At 29.7% G+C, this 11,281-nt stretch overlaps 1 protein-coding gene across 4 annotated transcripts; it reads left to right on the forward strand.

The window, feature by feature from the left end:
- Window positions 1-2,966: 2,966 nt before the first annotated feature.
- LOC105196884 lies at window positions 2,967-5,655 on the forward strand. 4 transcript variants are annotated; one of them, XM_039454313.1, is made up of 3 exons: window positions 2,967-4,234; window positions 4,305-4,497; window positions 4,581-5,655. In XM_039454313.1, the coding sequence occupies exons 1-3, from the start codon at window positions 4,103-4,105 to the stop codon at window positions 4,589-4,591; spliced, it is 336 nt and encodes a 111-aa protein (XP_039310247.1). In that variant the 5' UTR covers window positions 2,967-4,102; the 3' UTR covers window positions 4,592-5,655. The 4 variants fall into 4 exon arrangements, with proteins under 4 accessions (XP_039310247.1, XP_039310245.1, XP_039310246.1 ...); XM_039454311.1 differs by having other exon boundaries at window positions 2,967-3,586; window positions 3,675-4,234; window positions 4,305-5,655; XM_039454312.1 differs by having other exon boundaries at window positions 2,967-3,586; window positions 3,678-4,234; window positions 4,305-5,655.
- Window positions 5,656-11,281: the final 5,626 nt, after the last annotated feature.

Consider the following 11,281-nt stretch of genomic DNA (forward strand, 5'->3'; position numbering starts at 1 on the left):
GATGCAGATCATTTTATATCGAATTGGTTAAACAATTGCAAGAGCGAATTTCCAAAAATTTGCAAATTTTAGGAAAACTAAGCTATTTCACTCCAGAAAGTGCAATGAATAGATCGAAAGGTGATACAGATATAGCTGTTAGTTTTAAAGAAATTTGTTTGGACGTTGACTCTACCGTCAAAGAGTGGAATATTCTGCATCGTTTAGACATAAACTCAAATAATTCTGAGGATTTTTGGGTTAAAATAAACAATAATGTAGACGCTGCAGGTGAAAAGCGTTTTAAACATATCTCGAAATTAGCTCTCGCGCTTCTCTGTTTACCATTTTCAAATGCTTCAGTCGAGAGAGCATTTTCAATAATGAATATTGTTAAAGATAAGCTACGAAATAGATTAATCATTAGAACATTAGATGCAATCCTCAGAGTGCGATATTTGTTGCCAAATACGTGCGCAAACTTTCAACCATCAAATCAAATGTTGCAAAAATTTGTAAGTGAAAGAGTTTATAGAGGCCAAATAGATATTCAAGCTTTTGACATTTTAGATTATTTTGAAACAATTGAAAAATATTAAATTTCGTTTTTTGTGACATAACGAACATTCTTCTTTAAACCCTAAAAATAAAATTCAGAGTGTATGTCGAATGTAAAGGGAAAGTAACGGAAGCGTAAACGAAATTTCTATATAGGAAGCGAAAATTGGGACAATAAAATTTTACAGTCCATTGTCCCAATTTTCGCTTCCTAGAAGTTTTATTTAGACTTCCATCACTCTTTCCTTACATTTGATTTACACTCCGAATTCTATTTTCAGGAAAATTATATATCGTTTATAAAAGTATATAATATATTGTATATATTATGTACAGATACTATGTAAGCGTTAATAAAGAAATATTACACACACACACACACACATATATATATATATATATATATATATATACGAGGTGTGTTCAAAAAGTATCGCGAATTTTGAATTTTCGCGGGTTACGTATATTCGAATTTCGATCTTTTTGTGGCGTTATGTTGGTACTCATGTCTCTCACTTATGCCGACAAGCTCGGCCATTTTGAATGTTCACTTAATTGTTGACAGCTGCTTTGCTTGCACGTGTTTTGGATCGTCTTCGATTTTTACCTATTCAAAAAAATGGATCAAAGAACCTGTATCAAATTTTGTGTGAAAAACGAAATTAAGTGCGCGGATGCATTCCGAATGTTGACTGTGGCATACGGAGAAGCTACCTTGGACCGAAGCAACGTTTATCGGTGGTACAAAATGTTCTCAGAAGGCCGAGAAGATGTGAACGACGAAGAGCGTGCCGGACGCCCGAGCACTTCAACAACAGACGAAAAAATTAATGAAGTGGAGAAAATGGTATTGGCCAATCGTCGAATCACCGTTAGAGAAGTTGCTGAGGACCTAAACATATCGATTGGCTCGTGCCATTCGATTTTTATCAATGATTTGGGCATGAGACGGGTCGCCGCGAAATTCGTACCAAAATTGCTCAATTGCGACCAAAAACAGCATCGCATGAACATTGCTAATGAGATGTTGGACTCTGTCCGCGACGACCCAAATTTGCTCCAGAGGGTCATAACTGGTGACGAATCGTGGGTTTATGGTTATGACGTGGAAACCAAAGCTCAATCATCTCAATGGAAGCTGCCGCACGAACCAAGACCGAAAAAAGCGCGCCAAGTTCGGTCGAATGTGAAAGTTTTGCTGACAGTTTTCTTCGATTGCAGGGGCGTGGTGCATCATGAGTTCTTGCCACAGGGTAGAACGGTCAATAAGGAATATTACCTGCAAGTTATGCGCAATTTGCGCGAAGCAATCCGCCAGAAACGCCCGGATTTGTGGAAGAACAAAAATTGGCTTTTGCACCACGATAACGCCCCTGCTCACACATCGTTGCTTGTGCGCGACTTTTTGGCCAAAAACAACACACTAATGATGCCGCAGCCACCGTATTCCCCAGATCTGGCCCCCTGTGACTTTTTCTTGTTCCCTAAACTGAAGAGGCCCATGAAAGGACGACGTTACGCTACGCTTGACGAGATAAAGACGGCATCGAAGGAGGAGCTGAACAAGATAAAAAAAAATGATTTTTTGAAGTGCTTCGAAGATTGGAAAAACCGTTGGCACAAGTGTATAATATCTCATGGGGATTACTTTGAAGGGGACAAAATAGATATTCATGAATAAATAAATAATTTTTGAAAAAACACAAAATTCGCGATACTTTTTGAACACACCTCGTATATATATATATATATATATAGTTTATGTATTGTATTTAATTTATTATCTGTTTATTAAATTTGACAATTGTAACAATATTGATAATCCTAATATGATCGGGAAGTGTATTAACACAATTGAAATAAAGGTAACGGTTATAACGATCGAAAGCGCCCAGGAAAAAATATTTTATACATGAAATATGTCCATATATAAATATATATGATTATATATATATTTATATATAAATGAATATATAATTATATACATATGAACATATTTTATATACAATTATACATAATTATATATGATTATATATAAAACATTTTTTCCCGGGCGGATCTTAGTGCTCAATAATTTCTTAGGTAAATTTATACACATTTACAAGTTCCTATATTAGCTCGAAATATTTAACTTTTAAAAATAGATCTAAAATATTTTCGATTCCCTTCTCTATTATGTATTAATATATAAAATTAATACTATTAATAATAATTAAATAGAATATTTTAGTATATTTTATTTCATTTTAAACATAATATTAGACAATTTTATTTATACCATTGTGTAGGTGATTTATATATAGCTTAAAACAGTTTATAAATAAATGGAAAATGTTTATTGATATAAATGTTTATTGATATAAATGTTTATTAATAAACAGAAAAATGTTTAGGGAGAAATTTGGGGTTTTTCGGAATCAATTTAGGGATATTTAGGGAGAATCCGAGGCTGCTTTACGGAGAAATTGATAAAGGTATCTGGCAACACTGGTGTGCAGTGATGGGATATGGGAGGGAACTTCCCTATTTCGAGGGATCTTTTTGGCGTAAAGGGAAAAAGGGATTTTTTTTCTAATATTGCAGTTTGGAAGGGAATTTTTACAGTAGTCACTTGGTCTTAGTTTTTCTGATAAATTAATAAAAATATGCTGTTTTTATAAGTTTACACAAAACACTTTTCTATACTAGAATTGACCGCGTTCGGCAGACTCAATAGTTGTAAGTTTTCCGTTGAGTATTGTTTGTTGATTGGTTGGTTCTAAAAGTAAAAACTAATCACATTTGATTACTACTAAGCGGTTTGTTCTGCTGAACACATTCATCGAATCGTTACCGTTTGTATCGATTTCATAAAAAATCGAAGGCGAAAAGATCGATCTTTCGCAAAATCGATTCTTTTCTGGCAATCTTAGCCTTTACGGTCTATACTCTACACTCTACATAGTCGCAGCTCGCAGCAAAGTAAATTCAAATGTTATTTCGTGTGATACCCAGTGATACCAAAGCAGTCTATGGTCCCAGGTTCATGTGCACAGAATTAATTTAATATGTAAGTACATAAATAAATATTGTTAAATAAGAAAATGTGATTTTTTAAACATAACCTTAATCTATAACCTCCAATTTGTGTGATGTAGCAGCTCGGCATAGAACAATAATATGAAAACGGATACTGAAGAGAACGAAAAAAAAAACAAACTGGAACAAAAATAGCTCATAAAACTAAAAAGAAAGTTTTGTTATAACTAGTTGGAGAAAGAGGAATTTAAGCATTGGGTAGCTCCTGTGAAAGAAAATAACAATTTATGCAGATGCATTTGCTGCAACAAAATTCTAGCGTGTGGAAAGACGGAACTGCAAAAACATAAAAAAAGTTTAATTCATCAAAGAAACTCAAAATTAACTAAATCAACTACAAAATTGGACATACTTTTTGATAAAGCTACCAAGGAAACAATCAAGCAAATGGAAAAAGAAAAACGGATTAAAAACGCTGAAATAATTTTGTCAAGTTTTATAGCAGATCATAACATAGCATTCTGTAATGTAGAACATCTAGTTGCCAATGTTAAGAAATGCTTTTCCAGATTCCCAAATTTTGAAAGATGTACAGTTACATCGAAAAAAATGCACATATATTATCAAAAATGTTATAGCCAAAGTTGAAACCGAAAATTTGATAAATATTTTAAAAACTGTAAGTTTAATTTTAAAGTATATTATTTTGAACATTAATTTATTATTTAGTTCATTATTTATTATTTTAGGAAAATTTTTCAATACTGATAGATGAAAGCACCGACATATCTACTCGGAAGAATTTGTGCATTTTAGTGCAATATATTCATTCGCAAAATCAACAGGTTCAAGTGCAACTTTTGGAACTTTTGTATATAGATGCAACTGATGGCTCATCTGAAAAAATATATCAGACTTTCAAAAATTATGTGGAAGAAAAAGGTATTCCCCTAAAAAATATTGTTGATTTAGCGTGTGACGGAGCCGCAGTTATGGTTAGAAAAAATAATTCTTTTTATACGCAGTTGAAACATGATGTACCTCATGTTATTCTCTTGAAGTGTATTTGCCACTCAGCGGCTTTAGTTGCCAGCAAAGCATGTAAAAAATTGCCAAACATCTTGGAAGATTTAATGAAAAATATTTATTTATATGTAAGTGGAAGTTCAAAGCGCTGTCAACAATTAGAAAAGATGCAAACTTATTTTTTACAAAAACATTATAAGATTCTGAAACTCGGCACAAGATAGTTGTTTACACATCAATGCGTAGAAAGACTTTTGTTAAACTGGGATGTATTGATAGCGTACTTTAGTGTAGCTGTGTTCGAAGACAATCTGAATTCTGCTCGAACTGTTTTAGAATCTCTTCGGAGTACCAAAATAAAATGTTATTTCCTTTTTCTAAAATTTGTACTGAATTACATGAATGAATTCAATGCTTTATTTCAAAGCAAAACTTCTTTAATAACTGTTTTAAAGAAAGAAAGCATAAAGTTATTTTTAAAAATTTGTCAAAATTTCATAAAATCGTCTTTATTGAAAGAGGGCTATTTAACTAGTAATATTTTGCATTCCACAAATTATTTGCCGATTAATAAAATTTGTATTGGACATGAATGTAAGTCACTATTATCCACATTAACACTAAATGATCAAAATAAAGTTCGCTTAAATATTTTGTCATTTTATGTTACTAGTGCTCAAGAATTAATCAATCGATTGCCTATTAATAGCGCATTGTTTTCTGAATTTGAATTTGTTATACCGTCTTGCTTTAGAAGCGCATAAAAGTGATATTCTGATCAACCTTGAGAATATATGTAATATATATAAAAGTTTTGTTGATATCAATTTTGTAAAATATGAATGGAGAAATTTGCCATTCTATTTTACTCAAAATGAAAAAGAAAAATTAACTTAACTTCCTGCAATTGAATTTTGGCTTGAATTACAAAAAGTACAAGATTTTTCAGGTAAATATTTGTTTAAACATATAGCAAAAATAGCACTTATTGTTTTAACGCTACCACATTCAAATGCAGAAGCAGAAAGGGTGTTTTCAGTAGTTACTGATATAAAAACAAAAAAAAAGAAATAAGATTGGAAACGATAATGTTAACTCAGTGTGTGTAATAAGGTCAAAGTTCAGTGCTGAAAATCTAAACTGCACCAATTTCAAGCCAAATCCAAAGCATTTTGAAAAGTTTACCAAAGATACGTATTTATAAAATATTATTTCTATAAAGCATTATTTCTAATTCTTATATTATATAATTACATTTAAAAATAGTGTGCAATAATGTTTTGTTTAGTACACCCAACGTGTTTAATTCTGTCTCTAGGAAAATTTTCCAAACTGAAAAGTCGATATCTTTCTACATACTCGCAGTTCATGATTAACGTAATGACCAATAAGCTCTAGTTGTTAAATTAATTATGAACTGCAAGTATGTAGAAAGATAGTGACTTCTCAGTTTAAAAAATTTCCACAAGGACAGAATTAAGCACGTTGGGTGTACCTATCCTATAAATAAGACTGTACTTATCCTATAAGTGAGACTTTTGTTTTATACATACATACTTTGTATACCTACCAAGTTTTTTGTTTTAAAAGTATGTACATATATTTTCTATTAAATAAAATTGTAAAAATGTTTTATTTTGCCTTATGTTTTCTTAGACATAGCTTATCTTTGTATCGCCGTTGTACAGCATTTTTTTTATCACTAAAACAGAATTTTTTGTTATTATTTTGCGTTTTGACTTTTTTTTTACAGAAACTCATTAGGTCTGTTTATTTTTGCAGCTAAAATGAGATAAATATATATTTGGATGTTGAAAAAACAGAAACTAAAGATCTTAAGTGTAAAAGTAACGCGAACAGACCTAATAATATGAAGAATTTTAATAGTGACAACAAAGAATTACTATTTTAATGATAAAAAATGATTGGAGTACATAATAACTTTAAATTTACTGCTCAGAGGGAATTTCATGGTCAAAGTGGGAAATTATTACACCGATGGAGGGAGGTTGCGTTTGTCTCATATACCAACACTGCTGGTGTGTGCCGATATGCACGTGTAAAATAATTCGAGTTTATAATGGACAACCCTGTAAATATAATTTAAATAATTATTAATACTCAATAAACATAATAGTGCTATTATTTTGATAGAAAAATCTTTGTAATTTCTCACTTCTTTCGACACAGATATAATTAACGTAAAACCTAAACTAAAATCTTTGATTTTGTATACGGATTAACTACGTAAATTTTTGTAAAAAAAATTGTGCTGATATTAATTATACAAATACACGTCAATTTACATAAACAATTTACATTATACATTTGACATACGTTTTCGACCTCCAAGTTGATCATCTTTAGTAAACATAATAAATATTATAATAGAGTTGAACAGCACAAATGTTTAAAATTATATCCATTAACGATTGGTACTCAATGTCTGAATTAATAAAATAATTGTATTTTTGTTCACAGGCAACGAAATGTGGCTACTGCGGTTTTAATCGCATTTCCACAAGTAAATTGTCGCTATCACCTTGCAGAAGTCTTCTTCTCTCGGTAAAAATAGGCCGTACCCATATAAAAATTTCAAAAAACCAGAAAAGGCCGTACTACGGTCTTTTCTGGTTTTTTGCAATTTTTTGTAACGCAAGTACAAATAAAACATTAGAATAACTTTTTTCTTAGTTATCTCTGCATATCTTAATTATCGGTTCATCCTTTGCTTGCATGAGATACTTCATAATAATCTATTTTTGTAAACATTTATTACGTTTATATTATTGTATTCTGTTTTAATAAATATAATTATTTTTTTCTATGTCTAATATATATTACATGTAACAATATGAAAATAATATTAAAAATAGCAATAAAAATAAAAAAAATTAAAATAATTTATTTATTTAATTTCTTGCAATATCATTTAAATATCACATAAACATCATAGAAATATTGTGAAATATCACAGTAATATTACTTTGATGCGTTTTCGCGGACATTTTGATATTACTGTGATATCACAGTAATATTTCATGATATTTCTGCAATATTTCATTTGTAATATTGCAATGAAAAAGTGATATTGCTGTGATATCACTGCTATGTGGGATATTATACTAGATAAACTGAAGGTTTTTTTAGTAAAAAAATGGTGATGGTATCTCAAGTAGATCCAATAAAAAAAATTTTGAAAAAATTTAGTTTTTTCAAAAAAAAAAAAATTTCATAATTTTTTTCTAACACCGCATCATTGATCCCCATAACATATTTTTTTTCGTCGAAATCGATTCAACCATTGAAGAAAAATTTCATTTTTTTAATTTTCAGTTTTACCCCCATAACTCTCATAAAAAATTTTTTTCAAATAATCTTTTGGGAAATTTAGTTTTACATGACTACCAACTTACGGTAAAAACTTCGACCAAATTGGTGCGGGGACAGCATACACGTACTTATCCTGCTATGCTCTTTGCAGACAATATTACAGAGAAATTGGAAGAGGCATTTCTGTATTTTTTCTGTAAAATTTATTTGCAGAAAAATTGAAGAGAAATTACAGACAAAACTACAGAAAAATACAAATTTTTTGAGAATGATCTGTTTTTTAGCCCATTTTTGGACCTCGAACTTCAAATTTTTTTATGCCAAATAGTATTATGTAATGGAACATAATCTCAGAAAAATTTTAAGATAAATATAAGCGCGTTCCAGAGATATAAAAGATTGAAAGTGAGATTTTCTCATAATCCACGAAAGTACACGGAACTCTTTAAGTATCCATACCAAGGAATAAAATATAACAAAATCAACGGTGTTTCTAATGAATTTTTACACTCAATTGAAATATGACCTTAGTTTTTATCTAATACGAAAATTCCCCGAGATAGATGGAATTGAAGTGACACGTGACACCGCCTTTCTCGAATCAAAATCCTTTTTTACTGAGTCTCCTTGTCTCTTACAGATTGTTTTTTTAATGTGAGCCCCCTTGCCTCTCACTATGCAGAGTTATTTTGTGAATCGTGATAGATACATTGCATATTTCAGGATTGGGTATTTGTATCCCATGATATTGAGCAAATCTAAGGAATCATACAATTATCATTACATGATTGCAACAACCTGCCGAGCATCACTTTAACAAGTACAATAGTACTTGTGAATAGAATTTCGTCCAGTTTTTGCTTTATCTATCAAAACAAAAATGTAATAATACTGACCACTAAGGTAACGAGATTTTATTTCTTTTTTTTTATAATTTCACTGGAAATCATCATTTTCAACCCCTTGTATCTCCGGAATCATGCCTATGCTCATCTTGAAATTTTACTGGAATTAATGTTTCATCTAATAGTACTATTTGGCATAAAAAAAAGTTTGAAATTCGAGGTCCAAAAAATGAACTGAATTTGCTATCACTCTTTGTAGAGAAAATTGTTGAGAAATTTCTCGTCATTTTTTCCGCAAGACCTATCTGCAAAGAAATTGAGAAGAAAGTAATAGCAAATTTTTAGTGAAATTGTAGAATAAATGCAGACAAAAAATACTGCAAAGATATTTAAAAAGAAATTTCTTTGCATTTTCTTCGCAAAACTCATTTGCAAACAAATATAAGAAAAACAAGATTTTCGAGTAGTACGCGACACTGCTAAGTAGATACGAAAGTTTTGTATCTCGTTAATAAAAAAATCACAAAATAGAATAAAAATCATAACATTAAATGACTTTTTATTTTTATTCTGGCAAGAGTATTATTTTGAAAGCGAGTCCCCAAAATTAAACTCCAAATTAAAAGAAAATAAAACCTATTTAATAGTTTCATTAAAAATGGATTTGAAATTTTAACTTTTATAACTATTTTCATACTAAAATTATGTTAAAATTTTACTAAAATTTTTCTGCTAATTTCTCTGCAATTTTATCATATATTTCTGCGCAAAGTTGTTCAATTTTGAGACAAAAAGCGGAAAAATATGTAGAAAAATATTTTACTTGGGGATTAGATTAGTAAAAGTCATAAAAGTTCAAATTTCAAATTCAACTAAATTTTAATAAAACTATTAAACATGTTTTATTTTCTTTCAATTTGAAATTTAATTTTGAGGACTCGCTTTCAAAATAATACTTTTACCAAAATAAGATAGTAAAAATCACATAATGCTACGACTTTTATTCTATTCTATGATTTTTTACTTACGATATAAAACTCTCATGTCCACTTAGCGGTAGTACCGCGTTCTGTTCAAAAATCTTATATTTTTCTTACACTTATCTGCAAATGAGTTTTGCAAGAAAAATGCAAAAAAAATTTCTTTTTACATATCTCTGTAGTTTTTTCTCTGCATTTATTCTGTGATTGCACTGAAAAATTGTTATTAATTTTTTCTCAATTTCTTTGCAAATAAGTCTTGCAAAAAAAATACCAAGAAATTTTTCACCAATTGTTTCTACAATTTTTTCGAAAATTTGCTTATCTGTAGTTTCTCTTCAATTTTTCTATAAATAGATTTTACAGAAAAAATGCATAGAAATGTCTTTTCCAATTTCTTTGCTTACAAATTTCTGATATTTTTTTTTTACAAACCGCTTTTGCAAAGAAGTATCATAGAAAAAGCAGAAAAATATTTTTGCCTGGGTTGATATATAGAAACATTGAAATCCTAGTATTGAATTTTACCGATTCCGACATAAGTTAACGGTTATTGCTTGCATAAACCAGGCTTAAACGTAGTATATAATATCGACATCGAGGAAGTTTTGGCCTTAGATTTAGTATCACTTTAAAAGCAGTTTTTTTTTACATTTTTAAATCTTAAAACACAAATTTCCAAATAATTCCTGACTTGTTCCGAAAACGCTGCAGCAATAAAGTTCTTTATTGCGTGTTTGTTTTTTTTGTATGCGACTTTTATTAATACAAAATATTCTTGTCTTAATAAAATAAAACCTTAAAAATAGTTTTTTTTACATATTTTCATCTCAATGCACAAATTTCCGAATAGTCCCTGACATGTTCCAAAAACGCTGAAGCAATGAAGTTCTCTATTCCGTTTTGTTTTTTATTGTATGTACTTTTCTTAATACAATATATACTTTTTTAAATAAAATAAAGTCTTAGAAACAGTTCTTTTACATTTTTTTATCTTAAAACACGAATTTCCGAATAGTCCCGGTCTTGTTTCAAATAGCCCCAGGCTAAAGGCTATTGGAAATACTTTGCACTAGTCGACATTTTTATATGTAGTTTAAAACAAGTACAATTCCATATTCTATCTATAACGGTATTGTGAAGAGTAAGGTTTAACCTATTAGCCAGCGAATTTTTTTTTTTGTATAAATACAAAATTTAGGAAACGCAAAAGAAAAGTGTTCCAAATAGCCCCGATTTTAGCTATATTCGATTAAGGCACATAAATTTACAAACAAAAAACAATACTGTTAAAAAAGTCGGAAAAAAGAACAAAACGTACATGCAATAAAGTTTATATTTAAATTTGTTATTTTATTCAAGTCTATAATTTAAAGTACTCCATAAGTAATGTTTAAATATGAGGTGTGTTCAAAAAGTATCGCGAATTTTGTGTTTTTTCAAAAATTATTTATTTATTCATGAATATCTATTTTGTCCCCTTCAAAGTAATCCCCATGAGATATTATACACTTGTGCCAACGGTTTTTCCAATCTTAGAAG

Source organism: Solenopsis invicta, chromosome 10 (assembly GCF_016802725.1).
Source record: "Solenopsis invicta isolate M01_SB chromosome 10, UNIL_Sinv_3.0, whole genome shotgun sequence".
Classification (NCBI taxonomy): domain Eukaryota; kingdom Metazoa; phylum Arthropoda; class Insecta; order Hymenoptera; family Formicidae; genus Solenopsis; species Solenopsis invicta.

Bases quoted from the DNA above. Each gene is read 5' to 3' on its own strand.
- LOC105196884 (XM_026140342.2), top strand. From the start codon at position 4,103: ATGTTAAGAAATGCTTTTCCAGATTCCCAAATTTTGAAAGATGTACAG. The intron at 4,235-4,304 runs GTAAGTTTAATT...TTATTATTTTAG, and splicing joins TGATAAATATTTTAAAAACT to GAAAATTTTTCAATACTGAT.